Raw genomic sequence first — 21471 nt, forward strand, 5'->3', positions numbered from 1 at the left:
TCCCTGACCTGTGATATAATATATATAATACTCCCTGACCTGTGATATGATATATATAATACTCCCTGACCTGTGATATAATATATAATACTCCCTGACCGGTGATATAATATATATATAATACTCCCTGACCAGTGATATGATATATATATAATACTCCCTGACCTGTGATATAATATATATATATAATACTCCCTGACCTGTGATATAATATATAATACTCCCTGACCTGTGATATAATATATATAATACTCCCTGACCTGTGATATAATATATATAATACTCCCTGACCTGTGATATAATATATATATAATACTCCCTGACCTGTGATATGATATATATATAATACTCCCTGACCTGTGATATAATATATATAATACTCCCTGAGCTGTGATATAATATATATAATACTCCCTGACCTGTGATATAATATATATAATACTCCCTGACCTGTGATATAATATATATATAATACTCCCTGACCTGTGATATAATATATATATAATACTCCCTGACCTGTGATATAATATATATATAATACTCCCTGACCTGTGATATAATATATATATAATACTCCCTGACCTGTGATATGATATATATATAATACTCCCTGACCTGTGATATAATATATATAATACTCCCTGAGCTGTGATATAATATATATATAATACTCCCTGACCTGTGATATAATATATATATAATACTCCCTGACCTGTGATATAATATATAATACTCCCTGACCTGTGATATAATATATATAATACTCCCTGACCTGTGATATAATATATATAATACTCCCTGACCTGTGATATAATATATATATAATACTCCCTGACCTGTGATATAATATATATAATACTCCCTGACCTGTGATATCATATATATAATACTCCCTGACCTGTGATATAATATATAATACTCCCTGACCTGTGATATAATATATATAATACTCCCTGAGCTGTGATATAATATATATATAATACTCCCTGACCTGTGATATAATATATATATAATACTCCCTGACCTGTGATATAATATATAATACTCCCTGACCTGTGATATAATATATATAATACTCCCTGACCTGTGATATAATATATATATAATACTCCCTGACCTGTGATATAATATATATAATACTCCCTGACCTGTGATATAATATATATATAATACTCCCTGACCTGTGATATAATATATATATAATACTCCCTGACCTGTGATATAATATATAATACTCCCTGACCTGTGATATAATATATATAATACTCCCTGACCTGTGATATAATATATATATATAATACTCCCTGACCTGTGATATAATATATATATAATACTCCCTGACCTGTGATATAATATATATATAATACTCCCTGACCTGTGATATAATATATATATATAATATTCCCTGACCTGTGATATAATATATATAATACTCCCTGACCTGTGATATAATATATATAATACTCCCTGACCTGTGATATAATATATATATATAATACTCCCTGACCTGTGATATAATATATATATAATACTCCCTGACCTGTGATATAATATATAATACTCCCTGACCTGTGATATAATATATATAATACTCCCTGACCTGTGATATAATATATATAATACTCCCTGACCTGTGATATAATATATATATAATACTCCCTGACCTGTGATATAATATATATATAATACTCCCTGACCTGTGATATAATATATATATAATACTCCCTGACCTGTGATATAATATATATAATACTCCCTGACCTGTGATATAATATATATATATAATACTCCCTGACCTGTGATATAATATATATATAATACTCCGACCTGTGATATAATATATAATACTCCCTGACCGGTGATATATATATAATACTCCCTGACCTGTGATATAATATATAATACTCCCTGACCTGTGATATAATATATATATAATACTCCCTGACCTGTGATATAATATATATAATACTCCCTGACCTGTGATATAATATATATAATACTCCCTGACCTGTGATATAATATATATATAATACTCCCTGACCTGTGATGTAATATATATATAATACTCCCTGACCTGTGATATAATATATATAATACTCCCTGACCTGTGATATAATATATATAATACTCCCTGACCTGTGATATAATATATATATAATACTCCCTGACCTGTGATATAATATATATATAATACTCCCTGACCTGTGATATAATATATAATACTCCCTGACCTGTGATATAATATATATAATACTCCCTGACCTGTGATATAATATATATATATAATACTCCCTGACCTGTGATATAATATATATATAATACTCCCTGACCTGTGATATAATATATATATAATACTCCCTGACCTGTGATATAATATATATATATAATATTCCCTGACCTGTGATATAATATATATAATACTCCCTGACCTGTGATATAATATATATAATACTCCCTGACCTGTGATATAATATATATATATAATACTCCCTGACCTGTGATATAATATATATAATACTCCCTGACCTGTGATATAATATATATATATAATACTCCCTGACCTGTGATATAATATATATATAATACTCCCTGACCTGTGATATAATATATAATACTCCCTGACCTGTGATATAATATATATATAATACTCCCTGACCGGTGATATAATATATATAATACTCCCTGACCTGTGATATAATATATATATAATACTCCCTGACCTGTGATATAATATATATATAATACTCCCTGACCGGTGATATAATATATATAATACTCCCTGACCTGTGATATAATATATATAATACTCCCTGACCTGTGATATAATATATATAATACTCCCTGACCTGTGATATAATATATATATAATACTCCCTGACCTGTGATATAATATATATATAATACTCCCTGACCTGTGATATAATATATATATAATACTCCCTGACCTGTGATATAATATATATAATACTCCCTGACCAGTGATATAATATATATATAATACTCCCTGACCTGTGATATAATATATAATACTCCCTGACCTGTGATATAATATATATATAATACTCCCTGACCTGTGATATAATATATATATAATACTCCCTGACCTGTGATATAATATATATAATACTCCCTGACCTGTGATATAATATATATATAATACTCCCTGACCTGTGATATAATATATAATACTCCCTGACCTGTGATATAATATATAATACTCCCTGACCTGTGATATAATATATATATAATACTCCCTGACCTGTGATATAATATATAATACTCCCTGACCTGTGATATAATATATATAATACTCCCTGACCTGTGATATAATATATATAATACTCCCTGACCTGTGATATAATATATATAATACTCCCTGACCTGTGATATAATATATATAATACTCCCTGACCTGTGATATAATATATATATAATACTCCCTGACCTGTGATATAATATATATATAATACTCCCTGACCTGTGATATAATATATATAATACTCCCTGACCTGTGATATAATATATATAATACTCCCTGACCTGTGATATCATATATATAATACTCCCTGACCTGTGATATAATATATATAATACTCCCTGACCTGTGATATAATATATATAATACTCCCTGACCTGTGATATAATATATATATAATACTCCCTGACCTGTGATATAATATATATAATACTCCCTGACCTGTGATATAATATATATAATACTCCCTGACCTGTGATATAATATATATATATAATACTCCCTGACCTGTGATGTAATATATATATAATACTCCCTGACCTGTGATATAATATATATAATACTCCCTGACCTGTGATATAATATATATATAATACTCCCTGACCTGTGATATAATATATATAATACTCCCTGACCTGTGATATCATATATATAATACTCCCTGACCTGTGATATAATATATATAATACTCCCTGACCTGTGATATGATATATATAATACTCCCTGACCTGTGATATAATATATAATACTCCCTGACCGGTGATATAATATATATATAATACTCCCTGACCAGTGATATGATATATATATAATACTCCCTGACCTGTGATATAATATATATATATAATACTCCCTGACCTGTGATATAATATATAATACTCCCTGACCTGTGATATAATATATATAATACTCCCTGACCTGTGATATAATATATATATAATACTCCCTGACCTGTGATATAATATATATATATAATACTCCCTGACCTGTGATATAATATATAATACTCCCTGACCTGTGATATAATATATATAATACTCCCTGACCTGTGATATAATATATATATAATACTCCCTGACCTGTGATATAATATATATAATACTCCCTGACCTGTGATATAATATATATAATACTCCCTGACCTGTGATATAATATATATATAATACTCCCTGACCCGTGATATAATATATATAATACTCCCTGACCCGTGATATAATATATATAATACTCCCTGACCCGTGATATAATATATATATAATACTCCCTGACCTGTGATATAATATATATAATACTCCCTGACCCGTGATATAATATATATAATACTCCCTGACCCGTGATATAATATATATAATACTCCCTGACCCGTGATATAATATATATATAATACTCCCTGACCTGTGATATAATATATATAATACTCCCTGACCTGTGATATAATATATATATAATACTCCCTGACCTGTGATATAATATATATAATACTCCCTGACCTGTGATATAATATATATAATACTCCCTGACCTGTGATATAATATATATATAATACTCCCTGACCTGTGATATAATATATATATAATACTCCCTGACCTGTGATATAATATATATATAATACTCCCTGACCCGTGATATAATATATATAATACTCCCTGACCCGTGATATAATATATATATAATACTCCCTGACCTGTGATATAATATATATATAATACTCCCTGACCTGTGATATAATATATATATAATACTCCCTGACCTGTGATATAATATATATAATACTCCCTGACCTGTGATATAATATATATAATACTCCCTGACCTGTGATATAATATATATATAATACTCCCTGACCTGTGATATAATATATATAATACTCCCTGACCTGTGATATAATATATATAATACTCCCTGACCTGTGATATAATATATATATAATACTCCCTGACCTGTGATATAATATATATATAATACTCCCTGACCTGTGATATAATATATATATAATACTCCCTGACCTGTGATATAATATATATATAATACTCCCTGACCTGTGATATAATATATATATATAATACTCCCTGACCGGTGATATAATATCATATATAATACTCCCTGTCCTGTGATATAATATATATAATACTCCCTGACCTGTGATATAATATATATATAATACTCCCTGACCTGTGATATAATATATAATACTCCCTGACCTGTGATATAATATATATAATACTCCCTGACCTGTGATATAATATATATATAATACTCCCTGACCTGTGATATAATATATAATACTCCCTGACCTGTGATATCATATATATAATACTCCCTGACCTGTGATATAATATATATATAATACTCCCTGACCTGTGATATAATATATAATACTCCCTGACCTGTGATATAATATATAATACTCCCTGACCTGTGATATAATATATATAATACTCCCTGACCTGTGATATAATATATATATAATACTCCCTGACCTGTGATATAATATATAATACTCCCTGACCTGTGATATCATATATATAATACTCCCTGACCTGTGATATAATATATATAATACTCCCTGACCTGTGATATAATATATATAATACTCCCTGACCTGTGATATAATATATATATAATACTCCCTGACCTGTGATATAATATATAATACTCCCTGACCTGTGATATAATATATATATAATACTCCCTGACCTGTGATATAATATATATAATACTCCCTGACCTGTGATATAATATATATAATACTCCCTGACCTGTGATATAATATATATATAATACTCCCTGACCTGTGATGTAATATATATATAATACTCCCTGACCTGTGATATAATATATATATAATACTCCCTGACCTGTGATATAATATATATAATACTCCCTGACCTGTGATATAATATATATATAATACTCCCTGACCTGTGATATAATATATATAATACTCCCTGACCTGTGATATCATATATATAATACTCCCTGACCTGTGATATAATATATATAATACTCCCTGACCTGTGATATGATATATATAATACTCCCTGACCTGTGATATAATATATAATACTCCCTGACCGGTGATATAATATATATATAATACTCCCTGACCAGTGATATGATATATATATAATACTCCCTGACCTGTGATATAATATATATATATAATACTCCCTGACCTGTGATATAATATATAATACTCCCTGACCTGTGATATAATATATAATACTCCCTGACCTGTGATATAATATATATATAATACTCCCTGACCTGTGATATAATATATATATAATACTCCCTGACCCGTGATATAATATATATAATACTCCCTGACCCGTGATATAATATATATAATACTCCCTGACCCGTGATATAATATATATATAATACTCCCTGACCTGTGATATAATATATATATAATACTCCCTGACCTGTGATATAATATATATAATACTCCCTGACCTGTGATATAATATATATATATAATACTCCCTGACCTGTGATATAATATATAATACTCCCTGACCTGTGATATAATATATATAATACTCCCTGACCTGTGATATAATATATATATAATACTCCCTGACCTGTGATATAATATATATAATACTCCCTGACCTGTGATATAATATATATAATACTCCCTGACCTGTGATATAATATATATATAATACTCCCTGACCTGTGATATAATATATATATAATACTCCCTGACCCGTGATATAATATATATATAATACTCCCTGACCCGTGATATAATATATATAATACTCCCTGACCCGTGATATAATATATATAATACTCCCTGACCCGTGATATAATATATATATAATACTCCCTGACCTGTGATATAATATATATATAATACTCCCTGACCTGTGATATAATATATATAATACTCCCTGACCTGTGATATAATATATATAATACTCCCTGACCTGTGATATAATATATATATAATACTCCCTGACCTGTGATATAATATATATAATACTCCCTGACCTGTGATATAATATATATATAATACTCCCTGACCTGTGATATAATATATATATATAATACTCCCTGACCTGTGATATAATATATATATAATACTCCCTGACCTGTGATATAATATATATATAATACTCCCTGACCTGTGATATAATATATATATAATACTCCCTGACCTGTGATATAATATATATAATACTCCCTGACCCGTGATATAATATATATAATACTCCCTGACCAGTGATATAATATATAATACTCCCTGACCCGTGATATAATATATATAATACTCCCTGACCTGTGATATAATATATATATAATACTCCCTGACCTGTGATATAATATATATATAATACTCCCTGACCTGTGATATAATATATATATAATACTCCCTGACCTGTGATATAATATATATATAATACTCCCTGACCGGTGATATAATATCATATATAATACTCCCTGTCCTGTGATATAATATATATAATACTCCCTGACCTGTGATATAATATATATATAATACTCCCTGACCGGTGATATAATATCATATATAATACTCCCTGTCCTGTGATATAATATATATATAATACTCGCTGACCTGTGATATAATATATATAATACTCCCTGACCGGTGATATAATATATAATGCTCCCTGACCTGTGATATAATATATATAATACTCCCTGACCGGTGATATAATATATAATGCTCCCTGACCTGTGATATAATATATAAATATAATACTCCCTGACCTGTGATATAATATATATATAATACTCCCTGACCTGTGATATAATATATATAATACTCCCTGACCGGTGATATAATATATATAATACTCCCTGACCTGTGATATATATATATATATATAATACTCCGACCTGTGATATAATATATATAATACTCCCTGACCTGTGATATAATATATATAATACTCCCTGACCTGTGATATAATATATATAATACTCCCTGACCTGTGATATAATATATAATACTCCCTGACCTGTGATATAATATATAATACTCCCTGACCTGTGATATAATATATATAATACTCCCTGACCTGTGATATAATATATAATACTCCGACCTGTGATATAATATATAATACTCCCTGACCTGTGATATAATATATATAATACTCCCTGACCTGTGATATAATATATAATACTCCGACCTGTGATATAATATATATAATACTCCCTGACCTGTGATATAATATCATATATAATACTCCCTGTCCTGTGATATAATATATATATATATAGAATACTCCCTGACCTGTGATATAATATATATATAATACTCACTGACCTGTGATATAATATATATAATACTCCCTGACCGGTGATATAATATATAATGCTCCCTGACCTGTGATATAATATATAAATATAATACTCCCTGACCTGTGATATAATATATATATATAATACTCCCTGACCTGTGATATAATATATATAATACTCCCTGACCGGTGATATAATATATAATACTCCCTGACCTGTGATATAATATTTATATAATACTCCCTGACCTGTGATATAATATATATATATAATACTCCCTGACCTGTGATATAATATATAATACTCCCTGACCTGTGATATAATATATATAATACTCCCTGACCTGTGATATAATATATATATATAATACTCCCTGACCTGTGATATAATATATATATATAATACTCCCTGACCTGTGATATAATATATATATAATACTCCCTGACCTGTGATATAATATATATATAATACTCCCTGACCTGTGATATAATATATAATACTCCCTGACCTGTGATATAATATATAATACTCCCTGACCTGTGATATAATATATATAATACTCCCTGACCTGTGATAATATATATATAATACTCCCTGACCTGTGATATAATATATATATAATACTCCCTGACCTGTGATATAATATATATATAATACTCCCTGACCTGTGATATAATATATATATAATACTCCCTGACCTGTGATATAATATATATATAATACTCCCTGACCTGTGATATAATATATATATAATACTCCCTGACCTGTGATATAATATATAATACTCCCTGACCGGTGATATAATATATATATAATACTCCCTGACCTGTGATATAATATATAATACTCCCTGACCTGTGATATAATATATAATACTCCCTGACCTGTGATATAATATATATATATATATATAATACTCCCTGACCTGTGATATAATATATAATACTCCCTGACCGGTGATATAATATATATATAATACTCCCTGACCTGTGATATAATATATATAATACTCCCTGACCTGTGATATAATATATATATAATACTCCCTGACCTGTGATATAATATATATATAATACTCCCTGACCAGTGATATGATATATATAATACTCCCTGACCTGTGATATAATATATATATAATACTCCCTGACCTGTGATATAATATATAATACTCCCTGACCTGTGATATAATATATATAATACTCCCTGACCTGTGATATAATATATATAATACTCCCTGACCTGTGATATAATATATATATATAATACTCCCTGACCTGTGATATGATATATATATAATACTCCCTGACCTGTGATATAATATATATAATACTCCCTGACCTGTGATATAATATATAATACTCCCTGACCTGTGATATAATATATATAATACTCCCTGACCTGTGATATAATATATATATATAATACTCCCTGACCTGTGATATAATATATATATATAATACTCCCTGACCTGTGATATAATATATATAATACTCCCTGACCTGTGATATAATATATATATAATACTCCCTGACCTGTGATATGATATATATATATATAATACTCCCTGACCTGTGATATAATATATATAATACTCCCTGACCTGTGATATATATATATATATATAATACTCCCTGACCTGTGATATAATATATATAATACTCCCTGACCTGTGATATAATATATATATAATACTCCCTGACCAGTGATATGATATATATAATACTCCCTAATCTGTGATATAATATATATAATACTCCCTGACCTGTGATATAATATATAATACTCCCTGACCGGTGATATAATATATATATAATACTCCCTGACCAGTGATATAATATATATATAATACTCCCTGACCTGTGATATAATATATATATAATACTCCCTGACCTGTGATATAATATATATATAATACTCCCTGACCTGTGATATAATATATATATAATACTCCCTGACCTGTGATATAATATATATATATAATACTCCCTGACCTGTGATATAATATATATATAATACTCTCTGACCTGTGATATAATATATATATATATAATACTCCCTGACCTGTGATATAATATATATAATACTCCCTGACCTGTGATATAATATATATAATACTCCCTGACCGGTGATATAATATATATATAATACTCCCTGACCTGTGATATAATATATAATACTCCCTGACCTGTGATATAATATATAATACTCCCTGACCTGTGATATAATATATATAATACTCCCTGACCTGTGATATAATATATATAATACTCCCTGACCTGTGATATAATATATAATACTCCCTGACCTGTGATATAATATATATAATACTCCCTGACCTGTGATATAATATATAATACTCCCTGACCTGTGATATAATATATATAATACTCCCTGACCTGTGATATAATATATATACATAATACTCCCTGACCTGTGATATGATATATAATACTCCCTGACCTGTGATATAATATATAATACTCCCTGACCTGTGATATAATATATATATAATACTCCCTGACCTGTGATATAATATATAATACTCCCTGACCTGTGATATAATATATATAATACTCCCTGACCTGTGATATAATATATAATACTCCCTGACCTGTGATATAATATATATAATACTCCCTGACCTGTGATATAATATATATATAATACTCCCTGACCTGTGATATGATATATATATAATACTCCCTGACCTGTGATATAATATATAATACTCCCTGACCTGTGATATAATATATATAATACTCCCTGACCTGTGATATATATATATAATACTCCCTGACCTGTGATATAATATATATAATACTCCCTGACCTGTGATATAATATATATATAATACTCCCTGACCTGTGATATAATATATATATAATACTCCCTGACCTGTGATATAATATATATATAATACTCCCTGACCAGTGATATAATATATATATAATACTCCCTGACCTGTGATATAATATATATAATACTCCCTGACCTGTGATATGATATATATAATACTCCCTGACCTGTGATAGGATATATATATAATACTCCCTGACCTGTGATATAATATATATAATACTCCCTGACCTGTGATATAATATATATATAATACTCCCTGACCTGTGATATGATATATATATAATACTCCCTGACATGTGATATAATATATATAATACTCCCTGACCTATGATATAATATATATAATACTCCCCGACCTGTGATATGATATATATAATACTCCCTGACCTGTGATATAATATATATATATAATACTCCCTGACCTGTGATATAATATATATATATAATACTCCCTGACCTGTGATATAATATATATATAATACTCCCTGACCTGTGATATAATATATATATAATACTCCCTGACCTGTGATATAATATATATAATACTCCCTGACCTGTGATATAATATATATAATACTCCCTGACCTGTGATATAATATATATAATACTCCCTGACCTGTGATATAATATATAATACTCCCTGACTTGTGATATAATATATATATAATACTCCCTGACCTGTGATATATATATATATAATACTCCCTGACCTGTGATATAATATATATAATACTCCCTGACCTGTGATATAATATATATATAATACTCCCTGACCTGTGATATAATATATATATATAATACTCCCTGACCTGTGATATAATATATATATAATACTCCCTGACCTGTGATATAATATATATATATAATACTCCCTGACCTGTGATATAATATATATATAATACTCCCTGACCTGTGATATAATATATATAATACTCCCTGACCTGTGATATGATATATATAATACTCCCTGACCTGTGATATGATATATATATATATATAATACTCCCTGACCTGTGATATAATATATATAATACTCCCTGACCTGTGATATAATATATATAATACTCCCTGACCTGTGATATAATATATATATATAATACTCCCTGACCTGTGATATGATATATATATAATACTCCCTGACCTGTGATATAATATATATAATACTCCCTGACCTGTGATATAATATATAATACTCCCTGACCTGTGATATAATATATATATAATACTCCTTGACCTGTGATATAATATATAATACTCCCTGACCGGTGATATAATATATATATAATACTCCCTGACCTGTGATATAATATATAATACTCCCTGACCTGTGATATAATATATATATAATACTCCCTGTCCTGTGATATAATATATATAATACTCCCTGACCTGTGATATAATATATAGAATACTCCCTGACCTGTGATATAATATATATAATACTCCCTGACCTGTGATATAATATATAATACTCCCTGACCTGTGATATAATATATAATACTCCCTGACTTGTGATATAATATATATATAATACTCCCTGACCTGTGATATATATATATATAATACTCCCTGACCTGTGATATAATATATATAATACTCCCTGACCTGTGATATAATATATATATAATACTCCCTGACCTGTGATATAATATATATATAATACTCCCTGACCTGTGATATAATATATATATAATACTCCCTGACCTGTGATATAATATATATATAATACTCCCTGACCTGTGATATAATATATATATATAATACTCCCTGACCTGTGATATAATATATATATAATACTCCCTGACCTGTGATATAATATATATAATACTCCCTGACCTGTGATATGATATATATAATACTCCCTGACCTGTGATATGATATATATATATAATACTCCCTGACCTGTGATATAATATATATAATACTCCCTGACCTGTGATATAATATATATATATAATACTCCCTGACCTGTGATATGATATATATATAATACTCCCTGACCTGTGATATAATATATATAATACTCCCTGACCTGTGATATAATATATAATACTCCCTGACCTGTGATATAATATATATATAATACTCCTTGACCTGTGATATAATATATAATACTCCCTGACCGGTGATATAATATATATATAATACTCCCTGACCTGTGATATAATATATAATACTCCCTGACCTGTGATATAATATATATATAATACTCCCTGTCCTGTGATATAATATATATAATACTCCCTGACCTGTGATATAATATATATAATACTCCCTGACCTGTGATATAATATATATAATACTCCTTGACCTGTGATATAATATATATATATAATACTCCCTGACCGGTGATATAATATATATATAATACTCCCTGACCTGTGATATAATATATAATACTCCCTGACCTGTGATATAATATATATATAATACTCCCTGACCTGTGATATAATATATAATACTCCCTGACCTGTGATATAATATATATATAATACTCCCTGACCTGTGATATAATATATATAATACTCCCTGACCTGTGATATAATATATATATAATACTCTCTGACCTGTGATATAATATATATATATATAATACTCCCTGACCTGTGATATAATATATAATACTCCCTGACCTGTGATATAATATATATATAATACTCCCTGACCTGTGATATAATATATAATACTCCCTGACCTGTGATATAATATATATATAATACTCCCTGACCTGTGATATAATATATAATACTCCCTGACCTGTGATATAATATATATATAATACTCCCTGACCTGTGATATAATATATATATAATACTCCGACCTGTGATATAATATATAATACTCCCTGACCGGTGATATATATATAATACTCCCTGACCTGTGATATAATATATAATACTCCCTGACCTGTGATATAATATATAATACTCCCTGACCTGTGATATAATATATATATAATACTCCCTGACCTGTGATATAATATATATAATACTCCCTGACCTGTGATATAATATATATATAATACTCCCTGACCTGTGATATAATATATATAATACTCCCTGACCTGTGATATAATATATATATAATACTCCCTGACCTGTGATATAATATATATAATACTCCCTGACCTGTGATATAATATATAATACTCCCTGACCTGTGATATAATATATATATAATACTCCCTGACCTGTGATATAATATATATATAATACTCCCTGACCTGTGATATAATATATATAATACTCCCTGACCTGTGATATAATATATATAATACTCCCTGACCTGTGATATAATATATATAATACTCCCTGACCTGTGATATAATATATATATAATACTCCCTGACCTGTGATATAATATATATATAATACTCCCTGACCTGTGATATAATATATATAATACTCCCTGACCTGTGATATAATATATATATAATACTCCGACCTGTGATATAATATATATATAATACTCCCTGACCTGTGATATAATATATATATAATACTCCCTGACCCGTGATATAATATATATATAATACTCCCTGACCCGTGATATAATATATATATAATACTCCCTGACCTGTGATATAATATATATAATACTCCCTGACCTGTGATATAATATATAATACTCCCTGACCTGTGATATAATATATATAATACTCCCTGACCTGTGATATAATATATATATAATACTCCCTGACCTGTGATATAATATATATATAATACTCCCTGACCTGTGATATAATATATATAATACTCCCTGACCTGTGATATAATATATATAATACTCCCTGACCTGTGATATAATATATATAATACTCCCTGACCTGTGATATAATATATATATAATACTCCGACCTGTGATATAATATATATATAATACTCCCTGACCTGTGATATAATATATATATAATACTCCCTGACCTGTGATATAATATATATAATACTCCCTGACCTGTGATATAATATATATAATACTCCCTGACCTGTGATATAATATATATATAATACTCCGACCTGTGATATAATATATATATAATACTCCCTGACCTGTGATATAATATATATAATACTCCCTGACCTGTGATATAATATATATAATACTCCCTGACCTGTGATATAATATATAATACTCCCTGACCTGTGATATAATATATATAATACTCCCTGACCTGTGATATAATATATATAATACTCCCTGACCTGTGATATAATATATATATAATACTCCCTGACCAGTGATATAATATATAATACTCCCTGACCTGTGATATAATATATATATAATACTCCGACCTGTGATATAATATATATATAATACTCCCTGACCAGTGATATAATATATAATACTCCCTGACCTGTGATATAATATATATATAATACTCCGACCTGTGATATAATATATATAATACTCCCTGATCTGTGATATAATATATATAATACTCCCTGACCTGTGATATAATATATATATAATACTCCCTGACCTGTGATATAATATATATAATACTCCCTGACCTGTGATATAATATATATAATACTCCCTGACCTGTGATATAATATATATAATACTCCCTGACCTGTGATATAATATATAATACTCCCTGACCGGTGATATAATATATATATATAATACTCCCTGACCTGTGATATAATATATATATAATACTCCCTGACCGGTGATATATCATCTATGTACCCATTTTTCCCATACGTGCTGGATATCTCTGCAGCCGCGTCGACGTCTCTCGTCCTTTCAGTTCACGTGAAATTGTTCCTTTTCTGGAATTTATTAGCTCAGTTTGCTGGAGAAAATTGCAGATTAAAGCTTTTCAGAGCTGAGAAAATGGCAGCTCTACAGGACGTTCAACAATCCCCCCAGAATCTCTCCTTATCTACGTGGGACACACCAGAGGATCAATGCGGCTCCCGACGTCTCCCCGAATTCTGTGCGTCTGACTCCCCCCTCGCAGCCCCTCCACCTCCGCAGCTCAGATGCAAAGCAGCTACGACCAGGTAATTAAGCCGCAAACAATGGCTGGGAACGGGAGATTAACGCCGCGCTGGAGGAAGAAGAAGTTATTTGTAGCGAACAAAGGGCCGGCTGACTAAGAACAAGCACAATACAGAAGGGCAGATACAGGGGGTGATGGACAGCCGGGGGGGGGGGGGGGTGATAGACAGCCGGGGGGCAGCTGAGGAGTGGATTCCATGTGATATTCAGCAAGATAACTACATTCCAGGAGGCAGTATGGAGGAATCTGCCATACACCGCATCCACACTCCAGAGCTCCAGCCTGCAGAGCATTGCACCGGCCCTGGCAGGGACCACAGAAAAAAATCATGAGCTCACTGTTCCTGCAGACTGACCCCAGTGCCCAGGACCGAATGAGGAGGGTCACACTTACCTTGTACAATGAGGTGCACGCGGGAGGTTTTGGGGTGATTGTCGGTCTGCACGGAGCAGGTGTAGGGTCCCTCATCATAAATGCCCACATTCTGGATCTCAATGCTGTACTGGCTCTTGGTGTTGGCCACAAGTACCACACGGGGGTCTATGGACCACTTGTCATTGCCGGTGTATAAAATGGTGCTGCGGTTCAGCCAGGCCACGCGGGTCACTCTGTTGTCCACCGTGCACCTGCAGAGAGAAGGAGGCATATAAGTGGACACAGATCAAACAGCCTACATCTCATCATGTCACAGAACACCCCCTCATGAGGTCACTGCCCACTCCTCATGAGGTCACTGCCCACTCCTCATGAGGTCACTGCCCACTCCTCATGAGGTCACTGCCCACTCCTCATGAGGTCACTGCCCACTCCTCATGAGGTCACTGCCCACTCCTCATGAGGTCACAGCCCACTCCTCATGAGGTCACAGCCCACTCCTCATGAGGTCACAGCCCACTCCTCATGAGGTCACAGCCCACTCCTCATGAGGTCACAGCCCACTCCTCATGAGGTCACAGCCCACTCCTCATGAGGTCACAGCCCACTCCTCATGAGGTCACAGCCCTCTGTTAATATCATCACATTGTATAATTTAATTCACAGCACTCTGCTAATGATGTCACAGCCCTCTGCTAATGATGTCACAGCCCTCTGCTAATGATGTCACAGACCTACGTGAAGGTTGTCATTTTCCCAGTAAGCCACTTCTCCACCTACTATATAATTTTCACTTCTGAACGTGATTTGACAGCATAGCTCATACTGGCAGCCAGACTGTGGCGAGGAGTGAGATACGAACGATCCTGATCTAGGACTAGCACCATAAACGACAATTCTACGTCTCCAGTGCACTTTAATCATGTAATAGATGCAAGAAAAAAATACAAGGAGGTGGATTACAGTAACCGTCAAGCGGTCGCGCTTCTCCAAATAGGGACAATGGAGAACAGTCTCCCTAGGGTCCTCAGGATACGGCCGCTCTACATACGGGACCCAAAGCAGCCGCTCTACATACGGGACCCAAAGCAGCCGCTCTACATACGGGACCCAAAGCAGCCGCTCTACATACGGGACGCTGCCCCTCTACATACGGGACCCAAAGCAGCCGCTCTACATACGGGACCCAAAGCAGCCGCTCTACATACGGGACGCTGCCCCTCTACATACGGGACCCAAAGCAGCCGCTCTACATACGGGACCCAAAGCAGCCGCTCTACATACGGGACGCTGCCCCTCTACATACGGGACCCAAAGCAGCCGCTCTACATACGGGACCCAAAGCAGCCGCTCTACATACGGGACGCTGCCCCTCCACATACGGGACGCAGCCCCTCCACATACGGGACGCAGCCCCTCTACACATACGGGACGCAGCCCCTCCACATACGGGACGCAGCCCCTCCACATACGGGACGCAGCCGCTCCACATACGGGACGCAGCCGCTCCACATACGGGACGCAGCCGCTCCACATACGGGACGCAGCCTCTCCACATACGGGACGCAGCCGCTCCACATACGGGACGCAGCCGCTCCACATACGGGACGCAGCCGCTCCACATACGGGACGCAGCCGCTCCACATACGGGACGCAGCCGCTCCACATACGGGACGCAGCCGCTCCACATACAGGACGCAGCCGCTCCACATACAGGACTCAGCCGCTCTACATACAGGACACAGCCGCTCTACATACAGGACACAGCCGCTCTACATACAGGACACAGCCGCTCTACATACAGGACACAGCCGCTCTATATACAGGACACAGCCCCTCTACATACAGGACACAGCCGCTCTATATACAGGACACGCAGCCGCTCTATATACAGGACACAGCCGCTCTACATACAGGAGACGCAGCCGCTCTATATACAGGACGCAGCCGCTCTATATACAGGACACGCAGCCGCTCTACATACAGGACACAGCAGTTGCATCTCAAAAAGTAAAAATAATTTCTATTAAAAGCTAGATGATAAAGTTCCAGCGATCTCACGGACTGGCCGATTTAATAATAAAGAAAAAAAAAATCCCTTTCAAAGGTTTCCACCAGATTCCTGCACAGAAGAGGGAGGAATAACGCGGAGGGAGAAAGGAAAGCGCGGCGCTCGTCCTGTTATGTGATTGACACCGGCAACAGATGAAAGATTCATAGGAGGGTGGGAGGGAAATCAGCGGGGGGGGGGGCATTGTGACAGCGCAGGTGGAGCGGAGACGGCAGTAGGAAGGAGAAGCCAAGGCCTCGCCTGCACTACACAGGGTTAATCCACGGAAACGTCGCATCTAAATAACCTCCAGGTGTGGAGAAGTCGTCGCCTCCTAACGGGACCGAATCCGCGTTTATCTCACATACAAACACCGCTCCATAAAACGGCTGAATCACCGGAGATTTGGTTTCAGCTGCGAATTTCTCAGACGTCGGCGCTTCGTGCAGAACATTCAAAAAGTTTATCATTCTCCAAGTAGGAAAAGAGCTTTGACTGCGCAGAGAGGCCGGGACCAGGCAGGGGACCCCCAACTTATGATACGACCGCCCCGCTCAGCGAAAATCTATGCTATATAAGGAAACGGTTACACAACGTGCGACATTCCTCCACGAGATCAATGTAGTCTATAGAACCAGGAGCGCAGCGCCAAAACCGTGCAGCTATGGGCTCCACTCCACCCGGGGGTAACAAGCACATGGGCTTTGTATGCTGTGGGGGGAGTACGTGGGCATAAGGGGCGACGCGGCAGAATCAGCAGCTTGTAAATCCGCCACATCAATGGGAGAAGTCATCATGTCCCCCAGGGGGTTTCATTTTATAAATACACCACATGTGGCCCCAACGTTACAGCACAGCCATACACTGTGTGCCCCACCTCACACATGGGTAAGAGAAGGCTGGGGCCCCTGCTGGCACACTGTGGCGACTATGAACGTCAGATGTCCCCAGGAGTCAGCGAGATATCACAGTGTCTACACAATTGTCCTTATATCCAACAGTTCTCCGACATGAAGGAGACGTGCTGATCGCTCCTTCCGCTGTGCCCACCGTCAGACTACCCAGATGCCACCTTATTCTGCGTGGACCTGGTTTATAATTATCACAGAAATGTTTTAGCTTTGGTGCGAATGCCTTCTAGATCCTAAATACCAGTATCATCTCCTCTCTGCCCCCGTGAGACCCCGGCTGAAGGCTGCAGATAATCTCCCCTCCTGGAAAGACGTCAGTAAACAAAACCGGCTCAGCTTGTATTTGTCACAAAAATAAGGGATGGGAATATGGATTCCCCATCGCCCGGGTCTCTGCCAGCTTCATCTCGCTCTCATTTGCATAACTATTAAGCCCTGAGACAATGGCTGATCAAAGAAGTCGGCAACGGCCGCGCATAAAGATGCTCGACACAAAAACAACACACAAAGGGCAAGATTCAGAGGCTGTGACCTCCCCGGGATGACGAGGACGTTTCACTTTATGCAGAGGCGGGAGGACGCCGACAACTATTCTACACAATTGCCCCGCACAATCTTCACCGAGTCCTGAAGGGTCTGAATTCCAGAGCAATGAACATGGAGGCCACAGGAGTCTGGAGAGAGAACCAATAACGAAGTGGAGCCGGCAGGTAAACGGAGGAGCAACAAAACATAGAGCCGGAAGAATGTGCGACTGCCGGGAGTACGGAGCGTCCCAGGCCCGCGCTATAAACTTGTGTGTCCATGGAGGCCACAGGGAAGAGGCGCAAACTCCACCAGCCGCCGATCCCTGATGTGCTGCCGCCACCGAGCCCGTCAGCAGTCCGTCTACTAGTATAAATAGAATAGCGGCCCAGCTGCAAGACGGACATTGTGCAGTCCCCCCGGGCCCTGGTGCCTGATGGGGCCCATAAGCCTCTCTACCTCATAAGACACCAGTAGAAGTGGAACATGGTGGGTGGGGGCCAGTAACAGATTTGGACTCAGGGTTTAGGAGCTTCACGTTGCGTCTCTGACACTTTCTTACAACCCGACTGGGAACGCCAAATTGTAACAAGATCTGCGTGTAAAAGCTGGATCTAATAGATCTGATCTGGTGAGGGATCCTTCCCTATTAACCCCTCCACAGCACAGGTCTGAACTGCAGAGCTCACTATCACAGGAGAGGGGGGGGGGGCTGATGAAGGGGGTCTGGGAATATTTCATGTTCCGGCTGCATTATGGTGCCCACAAAAACCCTGCGAATCCAATTTAAGAACAGATTACCTCCTCTCACTTACTTCATTTGAAGCAATTACATGTTAATTTTCATTGAAGCTCGCCTAATGCATACCAATCGCTGCCTCCACCTTCCCGGAATATTTTAAGAAGCTGCTCGCTATGGCAGCACACGGACTTAACCCCTCACTCTCCATGGGCCACACTTATCCGGCCGGACTTCAATCTGCTCCTCCCATAATGCATCAATGTGGGGACAATGCAGAGCAATTAACTCTTGATTACCTGGAGAGGGTTTATATGTATAGGTTTATATCGGTTTATCTCTACGGCTCCATTAAGTTCTATTGACCTCGGACACCTTACCGTATCGCTATGGATGGGTGTCCGTGCCGTATAACTGTACCGGGAATCATGGAGCATGTCCGCTTTGTGTTTTACGGGCCGTGCT

General features: G+C 34.8%; 1 protein-coding gene across 5 annotated transcripts in view; it reads right to left on the reverse strand.

Moving 5' to 3' along the window:
- Nucleotides 1–21471, reverse strand: part of NTM (neurotrimin) — a 652265-nt gene that overhangs the window by 158974 nt on the left and 471820 nt on the right. For all 5 annotated transcript variants that reach the window (XM_075839099.1, XM_075839097.1, XM_075839096.1 and 2 more), the window contains exon 3: nucleotides 16800–17032. In XM_075839099.1, the coding sequence (XP_075695214.1) occupies nucleotides 16800–17032 (233 nt within the window). The remainder of the gene's footprint in view (nucleotides 1–16799; nucleotides 17033–21471) is intronic.

This window comes from Rhinoderma darwinii, chromosome 10 (assembly GCF_050947455.1).
Source record: "Rhinoderma darwinii isolate aRhiDar2 chromosome 10, aRhiDar2.hap1, whole genome shotgun sequence".
Taxonomy (NCBI): Eukaryota; Metazoa; Chordata; class Amphibia; order Anura; family Rhinodermatidae; genus Rhinoderma; species Rhinoderma darwinii.